General features: G+C 47.5%; 1 protein-coding gene across 4 annotated transcripts; it reads right to left on the reverse strand.

Annotated features, from left to right (window-relative positions):
* C16H8orf33 (chromosome 16 C8orf33 homolog) lies at window positions 1-27,558 on the reverse strand. 4 transcript variants are annotated; one of them, XR_008433796.1, is made up of 9 exons: window positions 27,349-27,558; window positions 26,562-26,649; window positions 23,940-24,074; window positions 23,071-23,750; window positions 21,494-21,581; window positions 21,236-21,382; window positions 21,014-21,112; window positions 16,512-17,026; window positions 1-947 (listed from the first exon to the last, which is right to left on the reverse strand). XR_008433796.1 is itself a non-coding variant. In XM_053957977.1 (8 exons), the coding sequence occupies exons 1-8, from the start codon at window positions 27,355-27,357 to the stop codon at window positions 16,962-16,964; spliced, it is 1,311 nt and encodes a 436-aa protein (XP_053813952.1). In that variant the 5' UTR covers window positions 27,358-27,558; the 3' UTR covers window positions 15,734-16,961. The 4 variants fall into 4 exon arrangements, 3 of the variants coding, with proteins under 3 accessions (XP_053813952.1, XP_053813953.1, XP_053813951.1); XM_053957977.1 differs by lacking the exon at window positions 1-947 and having other exon boundaries at window positions 15,734-17,026; XM_053957978.1 differs by lacking the exons at window positions 1-947; window positions 16,512-17,026 and adding an exon at window positions 17,185-17,343.
* Between the last annotated feature and the right edge of the window lie 128 nt (window positions 27,559-27,686).

Here is a 27,686-nt window from a genome sequence, read left to right on the forward strand (position 1 = left end):
CACTCAAGATGCAAAAGAAGGAAAAGAGGAAGTTTTATTTCTGACCTTGCAATACACAGAATTCCAAAGGTGACAGTGGATTGGAGGATGCAATTGCCATCTCTCCAACCACACTGGTCAAACCAACAGTCCATCAAATCTCTCCTCCCACAAAGAAGAATGCAAACCAATCATTATTTACATGAACGGTGCCTGAGAACTCCAGTAGAAATATGTAAACATCAGAAGGCATGGAAAACTTTTAAAGGAACTTTAAAACTTTTAAAAGAACAGGATGACCTATTTCCTTTGACACAGCTTGAGACTGTGTCCTCTCATTCTGTCAGTTGCTGCCTGGAGAAAGAGACCAACCCCACCTGACTACAACCACCTTTCAGGAAGTTGTAGAGAGTGATAAGGTCACCTCTAAGTCTTCTTTTCTCCAGGCTAGACAGCCCCAGCTCCCTCAGTGGTTCCTCAGAGGGCTTGTGTTCCAAGCCCCTCACCAGCCTCGTTGCCTCCCCTGGATGCACTCAAGGGTCCCAACGTCCTTCCCAAACTGAGAGGCCAGAACTGGACACAGCGCTCAAGGTGTGGCCTCACCAGTGCTGAGGACAGGGGGAGAATGACAATCCCTGCTCCTGCTGGCCACACTATTCCTGGCACAGGCCATTGATACAGGATGATACATTCCTGATACAGGCTGCTGTTGGCCTTCTTGGCCAGGGCAAGCATGACTGCTGGCTCATGTTCAGCCGGCTGTTGACCAGTGCCCCCAGGATGTCAGGCCTCATGCTTTGCAATTCCATGGGATGGACAGAACTGTCAGCAGACAGCTGTCACAGGCTGTGGCCATTTCACCCCTTCAGCCAGTGCAGTGATATAAAACAGGCAGTGTGTGCTGGGGGGACACTTACCAGCCTCAGCTCTAAGCAGTGTCAGTCTCAGGCTGAGCAGCTGCTTCAGGCCTGCAAGAAAAGAACCAAAGCCAAACTAGTCAGTGAGTGGGGGATAACAGCTGCAAACAGAAGAAAGGAAAAACTACAGTGGTGTCACCCTTGGAGAGAAGTACACTGTCACCAGTGGTCTCACCTCGGTGCTCATGGGCTGAGGATACAGCAGTTCAGCCCACTCAAGGCCTGGGGAGCACAGAACAGCTTTAGGACCAACTAGTCACAAACTAGTCACTCGCTAGTCACTTACTTACAGCTCCAGACCAAATGCTCATCTTGTCACTGATGCAAAGTCCAAATCCTTCAGTCCCCCAAGCTGAACCTTGCAGCAGTGAGCTGTGACAGCACAGTGAGCTCTGTTCATGCTGTGAACGAGCAGCAGCCACAGCAGAGCAGTTGTCAATGGCCTTTCCAGCATGCAGGGCTCAGTGCCCACTCCTGAGGGACATCCCAGCTATCAAAGGCTGAGCCTGTCCAGTGAGTGCTTGAGCAAATTCCAAAGGGGGTTGACACATGCACAGAACCCCTGGCACCAGGAAGCGTGAGGAGTTCTTGCTTTCTGCTGCATGTGGCCCTGACAGAAAAGGACACCTTCCTCTCTGCTCAGCAGCTTCTGGGAGATAGACTCTCTGAATATACTTCCCTACTCTACTCTGGGCTCACGGCAGACAGGAAGGTGCCTGAGCATCTGCCTGGCCCTGGACCGCAGCTGAGAAATGGAGTGGCAGGGCTGGGACCTGGCTCCCTGTTGAGACTCAAGACATGGCTTTGCCAGCAGCAGCACTCTGGGGAAGCAGGTCTCATTGATCCACCTTCTTCCTGATGTGGTGGACAGGGGCTGACATGATGCACCAGGGTCCCATGTCCAAAAGTCTGGAGCATCCCTCCTCCTGCTCCCCATTTTCCTCTGAACTTCAGCTGCCAAGGAGAGGGTTCCAATTATACATCAGCAGATGTTTTGGATGCCTGAGGGAGGTTATTTCAGCTGCCAACATAACCTGATGCTTGGAGACTGGGTCAAGTCTAAATCGCCATGACAGAGCATTGGTGTGACCTCCCTGGCAGAGCCAAAGCAAGGTTAAACCGTGTCAGTACAAGGAGGTAACAGTATATAATAATACACACATATATAGTATCCTAATGCACTATATGCACATAATGTATATGCATGTATTTGTTATATCTAGGGGATACCTAACCATAAGTGTGCTTCTTCAGCTGTGCTTACTTCCTTGAAATCATCACAAGTGTTAAACCTGTGCTGGAGAAGGTGGGAGAGGATGCTCTAGCTAAACACACACACAGATCATATGTGCACATACATTCCTCTCTGCACTGTGCATCATGCTGGGCACGCAGCACTACTACCAGGTGTGAAACCATCTCCCCCAGCTGTGGATTACAGGACCATTCTCAGACTGTATGAGCATTCACCACAGAAACAAAAAAGAAATAAAATCCCAAGGAGATGCTTTTTAATGGCAGAAGAACATAAAAAATATTCTTTCTTTTTCTATAAGCCCTATATCCCCCTTCCCCTTCTTTTTTCTCCTCCTTGCTTGGCATTAGGAACCCACACTGGGTTTCCATAAGTGCTATTTCTTCCTTTCCTGTCACTTAGATCACAGTAAACTTTGGAGCTGGGTGAACTCTCTGTGACAGGTTGTTCAGCTCTGGTCCATCAACCTGGCTCACTCTGGGTCCCTAAGCCTGCTGTGCTGTTGTGGCTCATCAACAGAAAAAAAACCCTTTCCCTCTCCCCTCAGGTGTAGCCTCTAGCATGCCGTCTTGAAGACAGCTCAGATAACAGAGAACAGGCTGCAGTGCCTCCAGGCCAAGGGATACTGGACAGACTCCAGGCTCCACCGAGGGCTCTGCTGCCACCCAGGGACCACATACTGGGAACGGGCTCTCCATTTCCATGAAGATTCCCAGACAAGCCACTGTCCCATCCCTCAGACACACAGACACCAAGTGAATGACAGAAGCCACTCTGCCAATCACTCATGAGACACTCCCTTCACACAGGGAGAAAATAACACCACCACTTCCTCAGCTCTTCTCCTCCCATATGGTCACAACTCCTGCCCTACACTAACAGGGAAAATATCCCAGAACCCCTTGTGTTCCTTCACATCCCTATTTCCACAGCTTCACCCATCCGTACCCAAATCCCGCCCCACAGCACACCTCCCACGGGGAGCCACCAACACCAGGAGGAGCAGTTGCTTTCTGACCCCAACCCATTAAGGACGTGGCTGAGCTTAGTAGGGAAAGACAGGAAAGGGAGGCAACAAGAGCAACAGCCACGACAAGAATCCCACAGATCTAAATATCTTTACTGGTAACGCTTGCAGCATCTCCTGGAAGCAGACTGGCACTGGTGTCTTCTCTCACCCTGTTCTGTGCCCACTGTCTGCTGAACTGCTTGGTCTGGAAGCAGAGCAGAGAGAGCTGTACCCCTGTAAGCTCTGTGCAGGTGTCAGCAAGCCCATTATGAACTGCTGTAAACACTGATTATGTTAAATATGTGTACGCTTAGCATCACAAGGAGGTACATAAATAAGCTGTGGTATATAAATAAGTTGTGGTTTCCAAGCTTAAATCTACAGGATGAAAAAGTTAATAAAGTAGCCTTACCTGGCTGTGATATAATAGAGAAAACTAAAATTAGGAAGGTTTCCTTCTCTTCAGCACACACAATACTACATGGCTGTAGAGCTGGTCAAATCAATTTTGGCAACAGATTTGTGGTAAAACAAAGCTCAGATTTAATTATTTGAGTTTTTTGTCAAAAATGCCTGTTATGCTTGTGGACAGAAGCAACAAAAATTTCCAAAAGCTTCCATTAGGAGTAATTGCCAGCAATGTTTTGTGGAGGGCAGTTTTGGACCTCAGTTTCTGGGCCCTCTGCTTTCACACGGACAAAGGGCAGTTTGTAAGGGGAGAATGTTAAATTAGATTTTGAAGTCAATGGCCTATTTGCAAATCAGGCTGAGCAGGAGAAGTTTAGGGAAGGGATCCAGTACCCATAGAGTGGGCTGGGCTGGAGGAGAGTGACAAAATGAAAGAGAAGGCAAGACTATCTGCTGCCTCAGGAGTCTCTGGTGATTGTGGGTCAGGATGAGGACTGCCACCTCCGCTCTTTTTGCATGTGGCCCCACATGCAGCCAGAGACCACCCTTGGGCACACTACAGGTGCTATGTGCCAAGTGTGCCAGCCACCGTGCCATGTGCCTCCAGGGGTATCTGCCATGCCACTGGGACCATCCTGCTGACCCCATTTCAGGGCTCTGCAGACAGTGTTCAGGAGATCCATCCCTCGGCAGTGAGCCTCATTAAACCAATGCCCAAAGACAGCTCTTTGGTTTGCTGTAGGTTTGCTTCCTTCAAAAACAAATAGGCCACAGGGAAATGCCCACTTCCCTGATGGATAATGCAAGCACTTAGAGCTGGACTCTGGATGCTAAGAAGGACCCTGAATACTTGGTATGCAGATATTCATGCATGAGATGGCAAAGCCAGGAGCAGCGCCGATCACTCTTGGCTGAAGTAGCAGAAGCAAACGCCTGCATGGGAGAAGGAGATTACAGCAGCCACAATCTTGTTTGGCTCGACTCACCAATCTCTTCCACAATATTCTCAGTGTTTCCAGAAGGAGTGTTTTTTCCTGCTCAAAAACAAGAAAGGAATAACCCATCAAGTGCCCCTTGACCTGCCCCATGGGTCTGAGAGAGGAAGAAGAAAGACATTGAGGTGCTCAAACATGTTCAGAGACGGGAATAGAGCTGGGGGTGGCTCTGGAGCACAAGTCTGATGAGGAGCAGCTGAGGGAGCTGGCAGGGCTCTGCCTGGAGAAAAGAAGGCTCAGAGGAGACCTTCTGGCTCTGCACAACTCCCTGACAGGAGGCTACAGGCAGAGGGAGTTCAGGCTCTGCTCCTAGGGAACAAGGGGAAACAGCCTCAAATTGTGCCTAGGACATTTAGGTTGGATGTTGGGAAAACTTCTTCACAGAAAGGGTTGTAAAGCACTAGCACAGGCTGCCCAGGGCAGTGGTGGAGTCACTATCTCCAGGGGGTTTAGAAGACCTGTGGATGTGATACTTGGGGACATAGGTTAAAGCAAGCAGTGAGTTAATGGTTGACTTGATGATCTTAAAGGTCTTTTCCAACCTTAATGATTTCATGTTCCGTGAATCTGTGGTTCTATGAAGCAGTGGGGCTTTCCTGGTCATAGCTCTGATTAACACCAACACCATGGGGACTGAACTGTCACCTTCCTGCTCTCAACACCATCATGGTTGTTTTCAGACACCCCACCCAGCAGCGTGGTGTCCAACCCACCCAGCCCAAGGCCTTCAATTATGGTGCCGTGAAACCACAGGAAGAGCTAAGTCCTTAGGGTGTTTTTTTCCTTAAAACAGATAACTTCCCTTAAAAGATAACTGTACAAACTTGCACTGCTTGCTCCAAAGTTTGGAAAAAAGAGCAAAAAAAAGCACAGTCCATTCTTCTGATAAACACCACTCATGTGACTGACATGCACACAGAGAAGAACATTGCTGCCCCCAAACCTGTAAACAAAGTTTTTGTGAGTGATATGTTTCAAATAAGCAAATATTAGAGATTTCTGTAAAAGAAAGGTGTAAACTCTAACAACACACACCTGTTGGCACTAAAGCCCATCTAAACACACACTGTCCTCCTCAGCTGCATCAGAGCTGCCTGCAGACATGTCCAAGTCTTCAGGAGCTGGATCTCACCCTCCTGCACTGAAAGAACAGATCCAGAAACCCACTCACTTGGACCTGTATTGCCTGATGAGGCTTTCCTAATTCCAGCTGAATGAGAAATACAAATACTTCAAAATGCAGATGTCATTTTCTAATCAACTCAGCAGCCACAGTATATCTGGAAAAAGATTGAATTTGGAAAGGAAATGGGTAAAATGATCCTACAACTTTCCTCAGGGGTTGAGTTTATCCATGGCAAGACTGACTACATTGATCTCACAGGTGCTGGAGTATTTGATGCTTTGTTACTTGGGATAACAAAGGAAATCACAACACAGAGTTCATGAAGTGGCAGCAAATTTTAAACATTAAGAAAAAAATTAAATTTAGAGAGAGAAAAATTAAGAACCTTTCAAAAATAATAATAAAGAACCCTTTTTGCAATCATAAGGGGGAAATAAAAAAACTCTGACTTGATTTAATTCAGATAAAAACTATCACCTGAAGTCCAATGCTATGTCAAATCCCTGCTGGCACTACCTTTTGTGCCCTCTGCTGTTGGCAGCTTCTTGCTGAGCCCTTTCTTCCATCAGTTTGGGTGCTCGCTGTTCTTTCCCTGCCCACCACAGGATCTAGCTCAGAAAATCTCATGTCTTTGGTAGGAAAAAATCTGAATGCAGGGCACAAATCCCATTTTAATTCATCACAAGCTCCCAACTGGAGCCATGCCCAAAGCTCCCTTCTTTCCACATTGTCTCACATGTTCTGTATTCATTCTGCCTGTATCTAACCTGGTAAATGAGGATGAGTGAGGAAGGAGAGCTGAGCTGGAGCAAGGTCCAAGCAGTGGGTGTCAGTTTGCAGGGCTGACGTTTGCTTTGCTCCTTCTCAGTGACTGCAGGTAGCACTAACAGCACAGCATCCTGCAGTCTGTCTGTCCACAGAGCTACACACCTGAGCTACACACCAGGAACTGGACACGAGTGACTTTGGAGCTCTCATGCTAAGGTTGCATGGGAGCATCCATGTTAAGGTGGTTTTTGATTGGTTTGTTTGTTTTGATTCTATGGAATGGGCTGAGTTCAGACTGCAGGTTAGAGGAGGGGATTCTCCCCCTCTACTCTGCCCTTGTGAGATCCCACCTGCAGAGCTGCCTTCAGGTCTGGGGTCCTCAGCACAAGAAGTATGTGCCCCAGTTCAAATAGGCCCAGAGGAGACCATGGAGATGCTTCAAGGGCTGGAGCCCCTCTGCTCTGGAGCCAGGCTGGAAGAGCTGGAGCTGAGAAGGCTCCAGGAAGACCTTAGAGTCCCTTCCAGTGCCTAAAAGGGGAATATAAAAGAGAGGCATGGCAACTTTTTACATGGGCAAATAGTGATAGGACAAAGGGAATGTTTTTAAACTAAGAGGGGAAAGATTTAGGTTGGGTATTAGGAGGAAATTGCTCCCTGTGAGGGTGATGAGGTCCCTGCACAGGTTGCCCAGAGAAGCTGTAGTTGCCTCATCTCTGGAAGTGTTCAGATTGGATGGGGCTTGGAGCAACCACATCCCATGTGGCAGGACCCTACTGCGTCATGGAACAAGATGAGCTTTAAGGTCCTTTCCAGCCCAAACTCTTCTGTGTTCTGTGATTCTACCCTGGCACTGGTACTGCAAACAGCTAATAGCATTTTGGGTCACAGACAGGCTTTCCTGTGAGCAAGTATCCTTTAGGGACCACTCCTTGTATGCCTGAGAAATTACCCTTTTTGAACTCAGAGGAGCTCCTAGAGTTCACCAGGTTTCCTTGTACATGAGCTGGTGCAAGGATTTGTGTGTCTTACTGGAATGGCCAGTCTGAGCAGCTGAACAGATCTGACCCTTGAGCTCCAAGAACTCCTGTTCAGCATTCAGACCTCCCTGAAGGCAACACTTGCTGGGGGCCTGCTATGTGGGCTCTTTGTTGAGCACTGCCTTCCCTCCAGAGGGATATTTTAACTTCATCACACATCCAAGGGCTTTAAATCAACCAAACAGACCACCTGAACCACCCCAGGGAAAGGCTGGCTCATCTGGGCTTCACCCTCACCCTCCAGCATCCAAACACTGATGTTCCTCCAGCAGGTTAGGTCCAGCTGGTGAGAGGGAGCAAACAAATGAATGGAAAAATACAGAACAAATAGGAAAATCATATCCAGTTAGCTCCCAGACTGCACTTCAGGAACTTTCCTTCTGGCAAAGGTGTGCTGTGACTTTAACTTGACCTTTCTGCTTAAAGGACTGCCAAGGGCTCCTGTTTTCAGCTGGGGTATCTGAACTGGTCATACTGGCACAGTCCTGCATTCCTGCAGGGGCCTGACTGTAACTCAACACTGCCCATGTCAGCCTGTCCATACCCTGCAGCAGCCTGCCTTTGGAAGCAGGATCCAAGTCATGGCTCCTGCTCAGAGCCAGCTGCCCCATGAATGGCCCCTTGGAGGGGGTGGGCAGCAGCAGCAGGAGGGCATTGCTTGGACAGAGACAGGTTTTAAACAACAGACAGGTTTTCCAAGATTTTTCCAAACAAGAGCTGTGGGTTTCCTGGCAGCACCATTCAGTGGAGATGCCCATAAATTGAGGCCAGAAGCTGAACAGGGCAGACAGGAAGAGAGCCAGGGAGATGCTCCGAGGGCTGGAGCCCAGCTCTGGAGACAGGCTGGAAGAGCTGGGGGTGTTCACCTGGAGAAAAGAAGGCTCCTGAGAGATTTCAGAGCCTCTTCCAGTGCCTAAAGGAGCTCCAAGAGAGCTGGAGAGAGACTTTGGACAAGGGCCTGGAGTGACAGGACAAGGGGGGATGGCTTTAAGCTGAAAAAGGGTGACTAGAGATTGGGTATGAGGAAGAAATTCTTGGTTGTGAGGGTGGGGAGGCCCTGGCACAGAGTGCCCAGAGCAGCTGTGGCTGCCCCTGGATCCCTGGAAGAGTTCAAGGCCAGGCTGGATAGGGCTTGGAGCAACCAAGTGTAAGTGGTGATTTGCTCCCTCCTTCCTCAGACTTACTCCAAGGGATCAACACACTGCACCTGAATGTTCCACCAGCAGCTAAGCCAAGAGAAAACTGTCAGGGGGAGCACCAGGGAGGGGATCGCCCTGCTCTGCTTTGCACTCGGGTGGCCTCACTTCAAATCCTGTGTGCAATATAAAAAAGACATTAAGCCATTGGAGAGCATCCAAAGGAGGTCACAAGGATGGGGAAGGGTCTGGAGGGGCCATGTGAGGAGCAGCTGAGGGTACTTGGTGTGTTGAGTGTGGAGGAGAACTGAGGGGAGACCTCATCAAGCTCTTCAAAGTCCTCCCAAGGGGCAGCACAGGGGCAGCTCAGGGTTTGCACATCTAACTTCTAGGCGCCTACGTTTGCACACAGGAATTTTCCTCCCATGTATGTCTTGCATTAGACAAATTAAAGGTTTAAGCTCATCTCTTTAAAGCCCTTGCAGACTGTTCACTGTTGAAGACTGTCACCCCTGAGCCGCACATCTGCACTCACAACTCTTCCAGTGGCAATGCCATGACTTGTTGGAGTCGTGCAGGCTAGGGGCCAGCTAATGGAAGGGAGTTGGTGTATGGTTAATTAACTGAGGTCATTTTAGGCATTTTACTTTTGCTCCTACCTTCAGTGCTCCAAACCACACCTCTCTTCCAGAGCATCAAATTTAATATCTGCAGCTAGGTAGTGTGAATATGCCTGAGGCCACTTCTGCTCACCATAAGAGGTTGGCAGGGATACAGTTCCAGATACTTGGAGGAGAGTATAGAGAACACAGTGATCAAAAATCCCTCACAGTTAAACAGATTCCTGTTTGCCAAGGGCTGGAATGCTGTCACTGTGGAGCAGAGCTTGGAGGACAAACTGCTGACATGAGAACTAGCAGGGCACACTGGTGGGCATGACCAGCTATGAGGATGAAACCAGGCTGATTTTGCTTATAGTAAGAGGTCACTTGCTTGTTTATGGTCATTTTCGCCTGCTGCTCTTAACTCCTTTTGGGGGAGTCTCTAAAGCACACTACAAACAAAGCCCTATTTAACAACAAGAGTCAAAGACAGGAGCACTGAAATGATCCCTGTAATGAACAGTTTCCAGGTGTTCCCCAGAGACGCAGGCAGGGCCTTCCTAGTTCCCATGGCAACACAAAAAAACCTACTAACTCTAGCTAAGTACTGATATTGAAATGTTAATTAGCTAATTGCTCTGTTTGTTTTTTCTAAACTACCTGGAGATAACTGGCCTCCCACCCCTCCACGCTGCCATTCTGGGACTAACATGCAAAAAAAAAAAAACCCTTAGGATCATGGGAGTATTTTTAGGAGATGAAAAGTACTATAAATCAAAAACTGAACACAGTAAAGGAGTCTAGACAAATGCCCTAGCTGAGGAAGAGGGAAACACATCCCCTGATCGACTTTTGTCCATCGCCATCACCTCAAAAAGAATAGACTAGGTTAGGCTTTGAGAAGCAGGGAGACAGACAGAGAGAGAGTCCTGGTGCTGCCACCAGGGAAGGAGCAGGGACAGCTGTTGTTCTAGACTTCAGCAACAGACTCTGCACGTCACGCCTCCTCATCCTCGGGCCACCGGTGTGCCACAAGGAAAGAAGAAAGGACAGCTGCTGCTCAGGACTCCAGTGACAGACTCTGCACGCCTCCTTCCTTTAGGCTGCCTGGGAAAGCTACGACTGCGGGGGCGAGCTCTGCGTCGAGCCCCCTGCCGAGCTGATTTTTTTAATAAAGAGCTGAACATTAATAAAGGCATTAGCCCTGTTCATTTCAATTGGGGACTCGTCCGGGATAGCCACGCCCGAAGAGGACCCCCGGACAGCTGGACAGCTCAACCACCTGCTTCGAGGGACCCTCAGGAGTCGCTGGCTACCTTCGGACCCTACGATCCGCGTGAGACGAGCAACGCAGAGGAGTGTCGGATGGGTAAGAAAAACTGGGAGACGAGCGAGTGAGTGAGACGGGGTCCAGCAGCTCAGACCCCCGAAGTGAGAGGGACCCGCTAGTACCGCGTTTCCGGACTCCTGCAAAGGGGCCGGCCGGGAACGGGGGGAAGCAAGTGGAATACAGGAGCGACTGAGCCGTCTTCTTAGAAGTAAAGCACGCCCTCCTCTGAGTGTGTGGAGGTGCCCTAGGGGCAAAGTAAGTCCCTGGCAATCAGGGCAAGGGGAATGTCCCCAGCAGGGCAGGTGGGATGTGGAGGTCCTAGAGAACATGTCGCCGGCAGGCAGGATGGGATAGGACGGCAGGTGGGATGTCCCTGGCAGGTAGGGCGGGGTGTCCCAGCAGGCAGGAGTGGCATGTCCCTGGCAGACAGAGAGCATGTCCCCACCAGGCAAAAGGCATGTCCCCGCCAGGCAGGACAGGACAACAGGGCAGGTGGGATGTCCAAGCAGGCAGGAGTGTCATGTCCCCACCGGGCAGAGGGCATGTCCCTGCCAGGCAGGACAGGATAACAGGGCAGGTAGGGCGGGAAGTCCTAGCAGGCAGGAACAGCAAGTCCCGCCAGGCAGAGGGCATGTCCCCAGCAGGCAGGACAGGATAACAGGGCAGGTAGGATGTCCATGGCAGGCACGGATGGAGGTCCCCATCAGAGCAGGTAGGGGAATGTCCCTGGAAGGCAGGGCAGGATGTCCCTGTCAGAGCAGGCATGAACCCAAGTAAGCAGAAAGGCAGGAAGGCAAGCAAGCTAAGCCTAGTAGGGTCAGGCAAGGGGGCTTGGCCGGAGTTCGAGTGTAAGGCTCGGCAGGACATTCGACCTTACCTCAGCAGGGAGACCAAGCTTCCCAAGCCTAGTAAGAACGTTAGGCAAAAGGCCAAATAAGAGTTTGGGCAGGATTTAGCAGGGGTACAAGCCTAGAAAGTCCATCAAGAAGTTCAAAACTTAGGCCAAAGAGAAAAAGAACAGAAGACAATAGATGAGATTGTGACTAGTGATTGTCCTGGCCAAGAGACAATGTAAAGTGCCAAGAGGGTAGGACCAGGAGTGGGAATTTAGTTAAAAGAGATTAAGTTTAGTCAAGTGATTCAAAATACGAAGTTGGGAGGGGCCAGATGAGCTTTAGCTGCCTGTCAGTATATTCCATTTTAGATAGAAGCACCATTTAAGGTATATATGTTTTTGTTTTTGAGGCCTGAAAATGGGAAGAGGTTATAGTAAAGGAGCAAATCCTTCCAAAGCAAAGAGAATCCCCCCTAACAGCCCCTTGGGGCAACTGTTAGACTAATAGGATTCTCGGGAGACCATGAAGGGTCTAGATAAGAGTAAGATGATACATTACAGTATAGAAGTATGGCCGAAGTTAGAATTACAGGGAGAGTGGCCGTGGTATGGAACCCAAGATCAGTGGATTTGTAATCAGTTAAACCAACACCTAAAAAAAACTGAGAGGACCTTGATATAGAATAACTATCTTATGCAGCTTGCTGGCTGGAGAATTCTATAAATAATGAGACTGAGAATATGCAAGTTAGAAAGAAATAGAGAGGAAGACAAAGGGAATAGAGAGGGGGAGACTAGAAAAATAAAGGAATGGGACCCCCTCGATTGCCTGTCCCCTTCTGCTCCTGTTACTTCCCCAACAGTTTCCCCAGTTGGTCCTTCAGCCCCTCCTACTGAGTCCCCGATTCCTTTCCCCCGTTTTCCCACCTCTGTTTCATCGTCCCTTCCCTTAGTTTCCTCAACCATCTCCCCAACTCCCTCTTCCTCTTCTCCAGCTGGAGTTTCCTTGCCTCCTCCCACTTGGGAGCTGAGGCCACCCTGGCCCAGTGTTGGTTCACCACCTGGCATGCCCCCTGGCCTCCAGGGTCTGTCTCCACTACTATTTCCCTGCCTGGTGTCTTAGAAAAAGGGCCGTATTGTAGCACCCAGTCCAAAGCACCAAGGGTGGAGGGGCTCTTTCCCCTTAGAGGGGTTCCTATGGGTAGAGCAGCTGGGGGAGTTAGGTTTGTGGATGCACCTTTGGCAGCTTCCAAAGTCCGGGGATTTGGGAAAGAGCTAAGAAATTTAGTGGAAGACCCCGTTGGAATATCTAGCCCGTTGGACCAATTTCTAGGGCTGAGTATTTGTACCTGGGGAGACCTGAGCTATTCTAAGCATTCTGTTCTTTCTGAGAAAGGTCCAGATGATCTGAGCAGCAGGGGTGAAGGTATGGGAAAGAGAGGGTGGATTGGGGCCCCCAGGGAACCAGGGGATGCCCTTGGTGGACCCCAACTGGAGTCCCAGCCAACAAGAAGGTAGGCAAAACATGAGAGACTATAGGTCCCTCATGATAAGAGGGATCAAAGAGTATCCATAGGGGAAGCAACACGAAATTTGCCTTTGATGGTACTCAGGAGAAGGATGAGACCCCGGCAATTTGGCTTAACCAACTAAAATGAAATTTCCAGTTATATTCAAATATAGACCCAGATAGCCCAGAGGGTCAAGTCCTCTTAAAGGTCTAGTTTGTCACCAAATCCTGACCCGATATTAGAAAAAAAACAAGAAAAGCTAGAGGACTGGCAAGAAAAGAACATGAATGAGTTGCTCAAAGAAGCCCTAAGAATGTATTTAAGTGGGAAAGATAAAAAAAGCCAATAGCCTACCTCTCAAAACTACTAGACCCAGTAGCCAGAGGATGGCCAACTTGCCTGCAAGTAATCGCAGCAGCTATCCTGATAAAAGAAGCCCAAAAGTTTTCCTGCAAGGGAAAATTAAAGTACAAACATTTACTAGTGATCGTGGATCACCTCACTCACTGGGTGGAGGCTTTCCCAACCAAAAAGGAAACTGCGCAGGAAATTGCATGAATAATCTTAGAAAACATCATACCACAATATGGGCCAGTCAATAACATTGACTTAGCCCAAGGTCCACATTTTGTCGCTCAAACTTTACATCAAGTAACAAAAGTCCTGGGGATAAGGTGGAGATTGCACACCCCATGGCATCCTCAAAGCTCTAGAAGAGTGGAAAGGATGAATAGAACTCTTAAAAATGTGTTAACTAAATTAATTGAAGAAACAAAGATGAATTGGCTCAGGTGTTTACCTCTCGCTCTCTTGCACAGCAGAACCAGACCTCAGTCTGACATAGGGGTCTCTCCCTGTGAAATAATGTTTGGACTCCCTTTTTTTTAATCACCCCTTTCAGTACAGCAGATTATCTGGAAGGGGAGGCAGCAACTCAGAAATATTTAGAGGTCATAGGAAAATCCCTAGAAGGCCTCCGAAAGAAGGGGTATCTCTCCCAAACTTCCCCTCTGGACGCCAATGCCCACATCAGTCCTGAGGATTGGGTGTTGATAAAGTCCCGGTACACTACCACTCCATTAACCCCCAAACTCGAAGGACCTTTCCAGGTACTACTCACCACACACACTGCGGTGCGGACCCAAGAAAAAGGCTGGACCCACATCACCAGAGTCAAAGAACCAGTGCCACCCTCAGACGCCAGACCAGACCCAACAGTGTCACCCGCCTCCTCTTGTGCATGGACAGTAATTAAGAAACCAGAGGACTTAAAATTAACTTTAAAGACTTGCTAGAGACTGATATACAGTAAGGTGTTAATAACTGTTTCTGAGTTAAAGTACCATAGTAAAGGTTTAAGTACTTGGTAATTGTTTAATAAGACTAAGTGTCCTTTAGCCAAAGGAGTTAACTAAAAAAAAAAAAAAAAAAAAAAAATTAATTAGAATATTATTAAGTCTTACTTGGTTTCTAAAGGACAGGAGAATTACCATCAGACATGAGTAAAAGCATACAAAAGCCAAAAGAAGTTAGCCCTCAAAAGCCAAAGACTGTAAGTTGATGCGGGCTTAAGCCCGATCAAAGAAATAGAGGAGGGATTTGTTATGAACAGTTTCCAAGTGTTCCCCAGAGACCAGGGCAGGGCCTTCCTAGTTCCCATGGCAACACTAACAGAAACTACTAACTCTAGCTAAGTATCCATATTGAAATGCTAATTAGCTAATTGCTCTGTTTGTTTTCTCTAAACTACCTGGAGATAACTGGCCTCCCACCCCTCCACGCTGCCACTCTGGGACTAACATGCAAATAAAAACCCCTTAGGATCATGGGAGTATTTTTAGGAGATAAAGAGGAATATAAATCAAAAACTGAACACAATAGAGGAGTCTAGACAAATGCCCTAGCTGAGGAAGAGGGAAACACATCCCCTGATTGACTTTTAACAGTTGCCATCACCTAAGAAAGAACAGACTATATTAGGCTCTGAGAAGCAGGGAGATAGGGACAGAGAGCCCTGGTGCTGCCACCATGGAAAGAGCGGGGACAGCTGTTGTTCTGGACTCTGCACGCCACGCCTCCTCATCCTCGGGCCACTGGTGTGCCACAAGGAAAGAAGAAAGGACAGCTGCTGCTCAGGACTCCAGTGACAGACTCTGCACGCCTCCTTCCTTTAGGCTGCCTGGGAAAGCTACGACCGCGGGGGCGAGCTCTGCGTTGAGCCCCTGCCCAGCTGATCTTTTTAATAAAGAGCTGAACATTAATAAACGCATTAGCCCTGTTCATTTCAGCTGCCACCACGGAAGGAGTGGGGACAGCTGTTGTTCTGGATTTCAGCAACAGACTCTGCACGCCATGCCTCCTCAACATGACTAATTTCTACTATGAAATATCACTGCTGTTTTTTTTTATCTGTAGCAGATCTAATAAAATAGCATCTTCTTCAGTAATTAAATTGGCTGCTAAATAAATTTTAATTACTAAGTAAACTTGAATTACTCTTCCTGCTTTTGTGCTTCCAAAAACAGCCACACATTTTGTGTATCTGTCCCTCTGCCTTCAACTGGTTGCACTAATTCTCTCAGCTCAGGCAGCTCTGGAGGATTTAGGAAGTTACAATGTCCTAGCTCACTGCAAAGACTGTTCACATCTGTCTCTTGATTCTTGGGCAGGGCACCATTACTGACAGCAAGGTCTCTGCACTGAAGGCTTCATGCTGGCACTCCCACCTAGATTCAGGAGGTGCTCCATGACACAGTGGGGAACTGGCACTGAGGGATCCATGTCTCAGGAACGAAGAATAGAAACAGGTGCTGGATGGGGAGAAAGTGGGAGAAACAGCTGCTGGCATAAAGTGACACAGCCTCGTGAAGCTGCCATGAAAACTGTCATCTCAAGGGCAAAATCTGATGTATTACAATGAGGCTAATAATAAAAATATAGAGACCTGCATTGTTTCAGCCCCTAAAAAGGGGCCTTGGTCAAGGCAAAGAGAATTTTGCAGGTTCCCAGTAGTGCCTTTCATGTTTACAGAGTACATGGCATGATCATTGTGCACATAAGAATAATTACATATTTTCCATGGCTCAGTACCATGCAGTGGCCTCTAGATAAATGTCTGCAAAGTTCCTGTACTGTACTGGGCCAGACCCTTAGCTGGGAAATCTGGCAAAATGCTGCTGTATGAGGGGCAAGTGGGAGATTTGTAACAGCTGAAGAGCTGCACAATAATTTCTTGAAGTAAGAAATTATGCCTGTTTCTATGGGAAGGAGAAATTTACATAATAGCTACACACACATGCATAGATACTAATGCCAACATGTACATCTTTCACATGTAACATATACACCACACAAGTCACAGAGCTCTCTGGAAGACTGCGTAATATTGATATAAGCAGTGCAAAAATAGGAATGCATTACCTTCAAAATAACAAGACTTCCTCCCACCTCTTCCCCCTCCCAAGTTCATTTCACCAGGATTCACTATATCAGCCAGGATTAACCACGTTAGCCAAGAGCTCTACCTTGGGTTGAGTCTGACAGTCATTTTAAGTTTCCTACTTGAACTTTTGTGCAGCCTGACAGATGGTAAGAGTGTCCTACCTCCTTTCCTGAGTGTTCCTTAGTTTCTGACACAACATCAGCACTTCTGTGATGGAGGGACTTCTGATCATGGTGGCCATCACTTTTTATGGCTTCTGTGTCAAAGAAGACATGGTTTAGCTTCTCCAGATACTTATCCAACTCTTCTTGAGTATACTCCAGTTGTTTGCCAACATTACTGGGGAAAGAAGAGGGTGGCAGGGACAGTTTGCTTTTCCTCTCCTTCCTGACTTCTTCCACATCTGGGTTTTGTTTCATTAGAACAAGCATGATGATTATCAAGATCAGTCAGAGATACACAACCCAGACTTCTTCCATTATTGAGGTGAGCTATCAGGAGCTGGTCATGCCTGTTGATGTACTCACAGGGAAGAAGCCAAATGGACCAAACGCTGCCAGTGGTCAGAACTCCCCAGCTGCCAGCATGCACAGGAAGACTGCTGCCAGGAATCAGAACACTGGGGATGTCACAGCTGGACTTTCTAAGCAGCATGTCTTACAAATCTTCCACAGTTCTAAAGATAAAAGCAGCAGAAACAGTGAGGAGCAGAAAAAATTTAGGCAGCAGAAAGATACAAGATCCTCTGTCACAGCTCTGTATGGTGTTAAAATAGCAGCATCTCTCCTCTTTTTTTTTTTTTTTTTTTTTTTGTTATGGAGCTGCAGGTTAATTAACTTTCCTTCTGTTAGAATGTTCCTGCTGATATCTTTCCTGAAGTGGTAAGTTCTTCCACTTTCTAATTCAAAGAAAAGTTAGGATTTCCCTTCCCAAATGAAGATAAATGTGTTATCCTTTAGGAGTGATTGGATGCTAAGTCCACAGTCTCAGCATCTAGAAAAGCCAAGTGAGACAAGATAACATCAGTCACCTGAAACACACGATCAGTAGGACCAATGTTGGCTTCTTTCTGGTCTTGGGAGAGGAAGTCCCTGCTGGGATTCTGAAAATAATTCCAGCTGAACTCTGTAGGGATCCCCTGGAGATTCTTTGTGGGCTGTTCCTCGGTGACTCTGCCCCCTGGTTACTCAGAGATGGGCAGCCCAAGGACCAATAAACACATTTCTACTGACCAAGCTCAGGAGAAGGGGTTGGACAAATGTCTGATTAGTGCCCAGTGTCCAGGGTAACAGGTAAATGCCAAATGGGACGAGGGCCAGCCTGTGAGGGGGCAGGTGGGCCATCTCCTGAAGGCAGGGTCTTCATCTGAGGCAGAGTCTGTCTGGAATGGGATTGCATTTCCTAACCTTTTCTCGGGGGATCTGTTTACAGAGGAGGGTGCCAAGCCTAAAAGGAGCAGAGATCATAACCAGATTTCTGCTGTGTCTGTGTGCATTTTTGGCCTCACCATGCCACAGAAATAACCGTAAAATTCTTCACTTTGTTCCCAAAAGTGAGACAATTCCCCTGCTTTGCTACAGTGAATGGTCTGAGACAAATTGCAGAGTCCCTGTAACCCCCTATTCTCTTTAGAAGCTGATCCTCAGCTTTTAGTTCTCCAAGACTCATGCTGTGAAGCAAGTTTTGCTCTAGAACCACTGTGGTACTTCCCATCCTTTTGCCATATCTTTAATTCATTCCTGAGCTCACAGCTGTGCTGGATACTTCTGTAAGCAGTTTCCTGCCTACAAGCCTGGGCCTGGCACTGCTGCTCTACATTTAGGTGGCCAGTCAGCAAAGAGATACAGTATTCCCAGTCCAGTCACCCTGGTGGCACCAAACTCAAATGCCAGGCACAAAGCTGAGGAGAGGATGCAGAAACAAGCAGGTCAGAATTGAGCTCAACTTTTTATCAAAACTGAGATACATTTCCTTAAAGCAAGAACAGTGGGTCAGAGATGTCCAGGTAGATCTCCCTTCTCCTTCACTGCTGTACATCATTAATGCCTTGGGGCATAGACCAAACCTCCAGCCACAGGTATTACAGTTACTAGTAGAGCAAAGCCCTGATCCAAACCTGACACTGCTGTAATAAGAGACATCACTGAAACCCTAAATAGCACTGAAATCCTAAAGAAAGAAATGCTAAAAGGGGAAAACACAGCGTTTAAGAAACATCATTAAGACTGTACTGTGGCCCCTCTAAAAGGGGAAAGGATGGATGGAGCAGCCATGGCATTTCCTAACTTCTAATATCATTGCTTGCTTCCTTTCAAACAAATATAATACAGCAAAGCTTAAAAGTGAAGTACAGACTGCTGTAGTTTCAGACAGCTCCTTCAAGATACAATCACTAATGAAATAACTTGGGCACATGTGTCAGAAACTCAGGAGGCATCACCTTGACAATAAAAACAAGGAGTAGACAGAAAAAGGCAAAATGCTTTGTCCAAGATTCCACGGCTGACTCGTGGAACCGAGCTGACATGACACTCGGGAACACAACGTATCACACTGATGAACATCTGCCTTCCCACAAACACATAAGTAAGTCCTCTAGTAATGAAGTACAGAAAAAGGAACTGGTTTTACAGGTCAGCATTATTCAGACCTCTGGAAAACCACAGGAGTTGTTCTCATATTAGAATGGAGTTTTCTCTGACCCCTTTGAAGAGAACTGCTGGATCGGGTTACACCACACACCCACCTCACTGGTATCTTTAGTCTAATTGTGAATGCCTAATAAACAGCATGAAGATGAGGTAATTATGTAAGAATGCTTTCCAGAATACTTCTGCAACCTTCTGTAGCAAGGATTTTATAGTATTTTAGCAGCTCTAGCTTTACCTGAGCTATGACAAGGAAAAAAAAAAAACTGTTTCCCAGACATGTCCTGCAAAATCAGCCAGGGAAGCAAACAGCTGTACCTTCAAGGTAATGTAGACAATGCTCTTGGATCTCAGTAAACAGCATGAAAACATGAAAAGTATGACAAGGACACAGCTTTTGTATGTTTAATGCAAAATCCTGGAAATAAAAAAAAATACTGTCTAAGATTGTTCTACACATTCAAAGTAACAGCTGTGCTCCTTGGCAAATAAAGTGTGCTGACCTCGATTTCCAGTTTTCATCTATTGACTTCCAAAAGACAAATTTTTCCATGTTTCTCCTCATCATATATGTTACCCAGGTTCCGTTTCTTATGCCCAGACAGGAATTCTTTAAAATATTCTTTTAAAATATTTAAAATTTAAAATAAATAAAAAAGTATTGCAGATGCAACTGCCTGCCATCAGAGCTTAGTAAGAAATTTTTTTCATTTTTAAATTTTATTTTTAAATTTTATTTTTTAATTTTTTAATTAATTAATGTTTTAGAGCCAGAATCAGGTTTTTAGTCTTTCACAGCCTATGTTTTTCACCATGTCTCAGCTGCTCTCAGCACTCCCTGGAATCTGGCTACACTCCCATTTCCCACTTTTCACACAGGCTGACTGGACTATAAAAGTCAGGAATGCACTGCTCCCTAGGGACACCTGATACCGTGTAGCCTTTCACAGCACTACTTTCAGCATTGTTTACACTTGGTGGGAAGATCTTCTGCATGAACTTAAGAGATGGGTTCAGTGACTCAAGCAGTATTGACTGGAGACGCACATTCAAAAAGCCAAAATTTAATACAAATCAAATGGAAGAGAGTCTTTGGGCTGTGACAGTTTATTTTACCACCACCCAAGGCTGGCATGCAGCTAATTTTCCCTCTGAGGCACTAGTGGTTGCAACTGAGCTACTTATGAAGTAAACTTTATTTCAGAGCTGATTGTACATCCTTCCTAGCTGTCCAGAACCTGGCTTCAGCAACAAAAAATTTCCCTGCTTTCCTGGAAACAGTTGTCCTTACATCTCTAGGCTGGATTAAATCATGATGTGCAGTTTTATTCTAGGTCCGTACCTGTCAGTGAAAGAGATGAATGAGCAAAAATGGGTCTTGCTCACTTTTCCTCAAAGACCCTGAGCTCGTGCTCCTCCATGTCAGACTTGACACACTGCTGGTATGTGCTGGATGCCAGAAGCTGCATTCACACAGAAGCTACATTCCACAGGGAGTGGAAACACCCAGCTATCCACTGCTCTGGATCTTGATTCCAAACCATTCCCTGCTGTATGCATTGCCACCTCAGCTGCTAGAAAGGCTCTGCTCTATTTAAAAGCAACGGGAGAAAGGGAAAATCTCATGGTATAGAAGACAGATTCTACAGTTAATGTCAATTCTACAGGAAAGAAAGCAGATCCTTCCACACTGCTGACCCTTACAAAGCTGCCTCTCTCCAATGTGAGCACAAAGGTGCACTTATGTAGGCTGAGTTTTGGGGTCATATGCATAGTAGGCAGATCTAGTTTAAACTTCTAGATAAGGCACCCTGGAAGAAGATCCAGAGATTCATGCATGACATTTCCTTCCGCACAGCACCTTTCCACCGTTCTTCAGTTTACAGGAGATCTGGCACAGTTTTAGTCAAAGTGACTTTTCTAGAAGAAATTAAAGTGAAATTCTTGGGGAGTTGTGAAATTGAATAAGCCTGTGCTAAGTGTCCTGTGTGACTCTGAAGGGGATTCTGCTGAACCTTGGCTTTTCCTGCAAGCTCCCAAGCACTTCCGGATGAACTGGCCATTCTTCTTGTGGATGCTTCCCTTCAACTCCACAATCCTGGCAGATTTTGCAGCTTAAAGAGAGGAGAAATAATAGGAAACATTCAGTCACCTCATATAGTGAGGCCTCAGTCTGCAAAACATAGGGCAGGATTGACTCCTTTTCTTCTCCTTCTCACCGTGCAAAGTTCTCCTACCTGTTTCCATAAGTTTCAGCTCTCTGCACAGCTCCTCCTGCATCTTCTTCCTGTAGTCTCCAAACATGGCTCTCATGAGCTGACGCTTCTTCACCAGTGGAGCCTTGTCACTGCGCAATGTCCTGATTGCCCTGAGAGCCTCCTCAGCTGCAGCAATGGAGAAACAACACACAGGTTAAGGCTCCCTGCTGGCTCTGCCCCCTGCATTCCTGCCAATGCTGCCCCCAGGAGAGAGCTCTTCTTTACTTCAATGCTTACCCTGCTTTGGAGTGGGTTTCTGTGTCTTCAAGCCAAGTTCCAGCTGGTTCACACACCAGTCCACCTCCTTCCACAGCTGCTCTTCTGACTGTTATCAGCATAAGGCACAGTGAGCAAGAGGAAGTAAATTACCCAAAAATTACAGCAGCAGTGGTTACACAGGATGAAAGGGAATTCCATAAAGTCACAACTATTCCAAATATTATGTTCTGGTGATTGCTTAATAGACTTCATTACATTTTCCCTCTAGTGTTTTTCATCAGATAAACTAAAAGAACTGTGCAGATGTTTAGTTGCAACTCACTGTCTCTATTAGATGGATTTAATGTGTGGCTGCCATTCAGAATATGCTGTTTTCTGGAAAGCTGTTCAGCTTTCAAAGAAACTTACAGATGGGAGAAATAAACATTAACAACAAAAAAAACCCTATCCTCAAACCTGCACAAAATCAAAAAAAGCAAACAATGGACAAAATCAGAAGTTGAGTATTTCAACTCAGTATTTCTCAGCTCCTTTGTGCTTGCTCAACCAGAAATGCATGAAGGACAAGGAAGATGAAGCCCATGGAGATGAAGGAAGCCATGCGCCACTGAGCAAAGCCAGCTGGCTAAGTCAGCAGTGGGACAGGGAAACAGGGCTGCACCCTGGGACTGAAGCAACTCTTAATTGTTATGTACATGTAAATACAAATGCCCTCACACTGTCTCCTTTTACCTACAACAGTGTCCTTCCAAAGGACTGGAAGGGCTTTACCTGACCTTCAACTCCTTCCTATGTCTCTGGTGCTCAGCAGTGTTTATTGGCAGGACTGCAGGTGAAGCAGACCTTTGGATGAAATGTTCCAGAGGCAGGTGAACACTCAGTGCAATTTCCTTGTAAAATATTAAGAAAAGGAAGATTTTGTGCAATCTTGTGTTACAATATGGATCACTTGGCACTGTTAGTAAAACCTACACCAGTGCTGGAAAGTAAAATAAAATGAAGACCTGAGGACCTTAGCAGAACAGAAAACCTCAGGGTGTGCCTTAATGTTGTGTTTATACATAACTTGCAATTTCAGTTGATTTCTGGGCTATGCCCTACAGAGGAACCTTCTCAGAAGCACACTTGAGCTCTACCACAGGTCCTTGGCTACACCAGGTGGCAGTTCTGTGCCTTGGCTTTGCTCCTGTTACTACAAAAGCAATTCACCCTGCAACATGCACATCAGAGCTACAGGGCCTGGCTCAGCACCCACAGGCACCAGCTTGGCACCAACTGAAGACAGTTACCTCCATTTCCTATTTTTATTTTCTTAAAAAAACATAGCATCCAGCTCCCCAGGATTAGCTGTGACAAGCCTAAACATGACATCTTTCAGCACAAATCTGAAGGACCATTAACTTCATTTGCTCTGGTCAGGTTCCTCAGCTGTGTAGCAGAGAAAGCAAACAGCTGCTGGAACATGTAAGTAGCAAATGCGGTCTTTCAGCTTCCATCTCAGGCCAGTATGCTAATTGTTCATCTGTGCAAAGAGATAAAGTGTCTCTTTAGCTCAAGGGTTTATAAATAACAGGATCCCATCAGTATTTAACTACCTGAGAGGTCATCTCATCCTGATGGGAAGTATCTGTATTTTGACAGCTGTTAGCTTCTGCCTTTGCCTTCCTGCTGGTCTCAGTTTCTTCTGTTTTGTTTTTACTGACAGGTGCTTTTTGTTTCTTCTTTTTCTTCTGGGCAGCTCCACCTCCTGTTGATTTCTCTGTCATTGCCTTGTCTGCAGGGGCTGTCTCTGTTTGGGGGATCTTTGATGTGACTTGGCTTCTATCCTCTTTGGGTGCACTCCTTGTTACTTGAGTCACCTCAGGCTTCTGCAAGGCTGCAGCCTGTGGCAGAGCTGCTGATTCAGCAGGGAGTGAAGAATCTGCTGTGTGCTCTGTATTTTGGCTTGCTGGAAGTAACTGAAGATGAGGACAGTCTTCATCTGGGATGGCAAAGTTGAAAGCAAACTTGGGTTCTTGTCCAGAGGCAGCAAACCTCAAGGCACCATTCCAGTTCTCCTGCTTGGTGGCTCTGACATTGTTTTGTACTTGCTCAGCACCACTGTCACCGGGGTCAGCTTCTGGGTTGGTCCTGGAAAGTGTAAAATCAAATCGGAAGCTGCAGCCAGATGATGTGAACAACTCTGGCTTTGCCTCGGGGGTTGGGTCAGACTGTTTCACACCATCTGAAGCCTGCCCCTTGCTTGGCTGTACTTCCACAACATCAGGGGTCATGCCTAGAAAAGACAAAGAATATTGTTTCAATACTGGTGTTCTCAATGCACCAGTTTCCTATCATGGGGGTGCCACTGCAGTTTCCACCCTAAGGCACTGCCCAGAGAGGTGACTCAATTAATGCTGCAACCTAAGAAATCTACAGAAAAGAACCAAATCTCACCATCCCCCGAGGGACAGCTCAAGCTCACCTTTCTCCTTGCTTTTCTGACCCTCATCCATCTTGAGATGACAATCCCCAAACTCATTGCTCATCACTTGTTGCTTCTCTGCAAGAGGAGTCTCAGGGGAGTGCAGGACCTTGAAAATGTGTTGGGTCTCTTCTGCTGTACTCAGAAAACACCAAGAGAGACAAGAGACAGTTTACAGTGGGCCTTAAAATCCACACTGTGGGATGCTGATGACTGACTCTTCCCTTAATGTCCTCTGTGTTCATACCACCTCTGACTAATCCATAACTAACATTCAATTGAAAGGGAACTCCAAGTGCTTCCAGAAGCTCAAATACTGTGAGATGTTCGTACAGAGGGGGAAAAAAATCTTAACTGCTTATTACTTACAGTTGGACTCTTACATTGCAATAAGTGCACTGCTAATGGCACAGAAGCTACAGAGGGCTTAGCAATCTTTCCCTCAAGGTGAAGACAAATCCCAGAACCTAATTCAGTGTCTCTTCTCTGGAAAACTGGAAAAAATCTAAGTAGAGGGCATACCCTGAAAAGCAGGACTCTTGCTCTTGCTTACAAACCAGCCTGACCACAACAAGAATCGAAAGCTTTTGTGTTAGAACAAATTCTCTACAAAACAAAGTTGTTCTATGACGGTGGTCCCCAAGACTTCAATTTGGAAACCCTAAATATAGTCTTGTAGTGTTTGTCCCACTTATTTTAAGCCACAGAACAACTTGAGAGTAGTACTGTGGAATGGGAACATCCCACCTCTCCCAGCTGCAGCACCTGACCATCTTTTCGGGAAAGAAGCTTTTCCTAACATCCAGCCTAATAATCACCCCCTAACATAGCTCCAGCCATTCCCTCAGGTCCTGTCCCTGGTCACAGAGCAGAGACTGGAGCTGCCCCTTGGGAGGAGCTACAGCCCCGGTGAGATCTATGCTCCATCTCCTCCAGCTGAACAAACCCAAGTGCCCTCAGCTGCTCCTCCTATGGCTTCCCCTTGAGACCCTTCCCCATCCTCATATCCCTCCCCCTGGACACTCTCTAACAGTTATAGACCCTTCTGATATTGTGGTGCCCCAAAGTGCCCCCAGCACTCGAGGTGAGGCTGCCCCAGGGCAGGGCAGAGCGCGACAATCCCCTCCCTGTCTCAGCCAGTGATGCTGGGCCTGATGCGCCCCCGACCGTGGTGGGACAGAAGTGAGATGTACCTTCACAGCATCTGGCTGTCAGGGTCCTGACCACATGAACTCTTATTTCAAGGGGTTTGGCTAGCTGCAATCCAGGCCAGTTACACAACAAGAGGTAGAGAAAGCTCCAGGGAGCTGCTTCCCTCCCTCACCTGGGAGTTACTCTAAGCTGAGTACCTCATGCATACAGTGCTACAGCCAAACAACTCATTGATCCAGACCCTGAAATCCTGGCTAGATGTTGGATCTGCCTCCTCACCAGACTTCTTCAGCAACTAGGACTCCAGGCAGAGCCTGAGTACCATCAGCACCACTGCTCAGCTCTCCTGGCTCACATACTGTGCAAAAGGGTCCTTTTCTGGCCGGGGCACTGCTTCTGCTGCCTCATTCCTGTGCTCAGCTCCTGCTTCCCATCCAGGAGCTGCCTTCCCTGCTGCTGGGCACTGGGGACCAGCACAGGATACATTTGTAACAAAATGGAGTGATCACAGAATAGCTTGGGCAGAAACTTTAAAGCTCATTCACCCCTACCATGGGCAGGGACACCTTCCACTGCCCCAGGTTGCTCCAAGCCCTGTCCAGCCTGGCCTTGGACACTTCCAGCAATCCAGGGGCAGCCATGTTCTCTGGGAACCCTGTGCCAGGGCCTCACCCCCCTCACAGGGAACAATTCCTTCCTAGTATCTGATCTAAGCATTATCTCTGGCAGTGGGAAGCCATTCCCTGTGTCCTGTTCCTCCATCCCTTGTCCCAAGTCCCTCTCCAGCTCTCCTGGAGCCCCTTTAGGCACTGGAAGGGACTCTGAGGTCTCCCCAGAGCCTTCTCTTCTCCAGGATGAACAATCACAACCCTCTCAGCCTTAATTCTTCCTGGAGCCTGATGCTCAAGCACAAGGTATAGGCACCTATCAGTCACTGCTCCATGCTCAGGTGGACCAGCAAACACTCACCTGAGCATCTTACATAAGGTTCACAGTCCTCTCCCAAGGTTAGGCACTGACCAGCAGCAGGACACAGCTCTACAAATGGGACTAAGGAGGTAAAACTATGACCTTATAGAATTTTATCTTCCATGTAATTTTTCCCTGGAAAAAGCTTCACAAAAATAAACCTACTGTGGTTTAAGGGCCAGACACGCTGGCACAGTATTTCCTTAAGATGAAAAACAAAGGCAGAGCTGTAGCAGAACCAAACAAGTCACAAGAAAAAAGAACACGAAAAGAATATAGAGAACAGAGAGAACAAACACTAAATGAATAAAAAATAAAACTGTTTCCAGGAATACAGTCCTTAAAGCCCAGTGTTGTCCTGTGCTTAGAACAAATCCCAGATAACACAAGAAGAGGGAACATAAAGGAGAGAAGAAACAGAAAACATCCACATCTGCTAAATCACACCCAAGGCCAGAATATGGGGGGGGGGGGGGTGTGGGCTGGGAAAGAGGAACGTACCTAGTTTGGGGTGTGGAATGAGATGGAGATCTGCCTCCAGTTGTGAAATGCACCACTCCAGCTCCTCCTGGAACACACCTTGGGGATCCTTAGACATTGTGTGGGGAAGGCAGAATGATTAGAAGCACAAATCTCTCACCTCCAAAACTGATTCCAAAACTGAGTTTTCTGAGGCCTCCTCCCCTCTCACAGGAGATCAGACCTGGCTTTACACTGGCGGTGTGCTGTGTAACAGTTCATTTATACCATAAATCAACACAGCACAGGGACACACGTCCTGTGTAGAGAGCACCAAATGAGTCCTCTGCATTACAAAAATTACAGCTCTTACTAGCAGGAAACACCACCACTCCCAGCAAGCCAGGACTTCCCACAGATTTTTTTTTTTTTTTCCATCTTTTTCTCCACCCCAAATGGAACATTTCTCATTTTTCCTGAAGCTTAGGCAATGGCATAATGTCTCCACAGCAGGAAATTGCCTTTTAGCACAGCTCTGGTAACACACAGAATTTATCTTTAGCCTAAACACAAGCCCTTGAGGCCCCACGTGCTCTACTTCTACGCTGGTTGCCTCTTGATAAGCAGGTGGAAGTTAAGGTTTGCAGCCCGCCTGTGGACAAGGCACACTAAAACACTGGGAACGAAAAGAATGTTCAGGATAAGGAAGTGAGCAGGGATTGGGAAAGACACCAGAGATGGGAAAGCCTTTAAGGAGAACCTGCGGGAGCTGGGCCCGGGCCCAGTACGGTGAGAGGGGCTCGGCGCGGGCCGGGCGGCCGAGCCTTACCTGCTCCATGCCGAGCTCCGCACACCGCCGCCGGAGGAAGCGGTCCCAGCGCACCGCCCACCTCCGGTCCCGGGCCTCGTGTGGGCTCCGTGAGCAGCCCCGCCCGCGCCGGCACCACCAACTGGAGTTCGGGGCCCGCCTCTCGGATTCCCCCGGCCCCTCCGCGGGGCCTCCCCCGCCGCGGGCTCAGGGTGGGCGGGCTCAGGGTGGGCGGGCTCAGGGTGGGCGGGCCGGGCCGGTGTGCGCCGGCCTCAGCGCTCGGGCCGGTCCCCGCGCTGCCGTTCCGCCCGAGAGCGGCCGGGCCCGACGGGCCGCAGTCCCCAGCGTATTTGTGACCC

Source organism: Vidua chalybeata, chromosome 16 (assembly GCF_026979565.1).
Source record: "Vidua chalybeata isolate OUT-0048 chromosome 16, bVidCha1 merged haplotype, whole genome shotgun sequence".
NCBI lineage: Eukaryota > Metazoa > Chordata > Aves > Passeriformes > Viduidae > Vidua > Vidua chalybeata.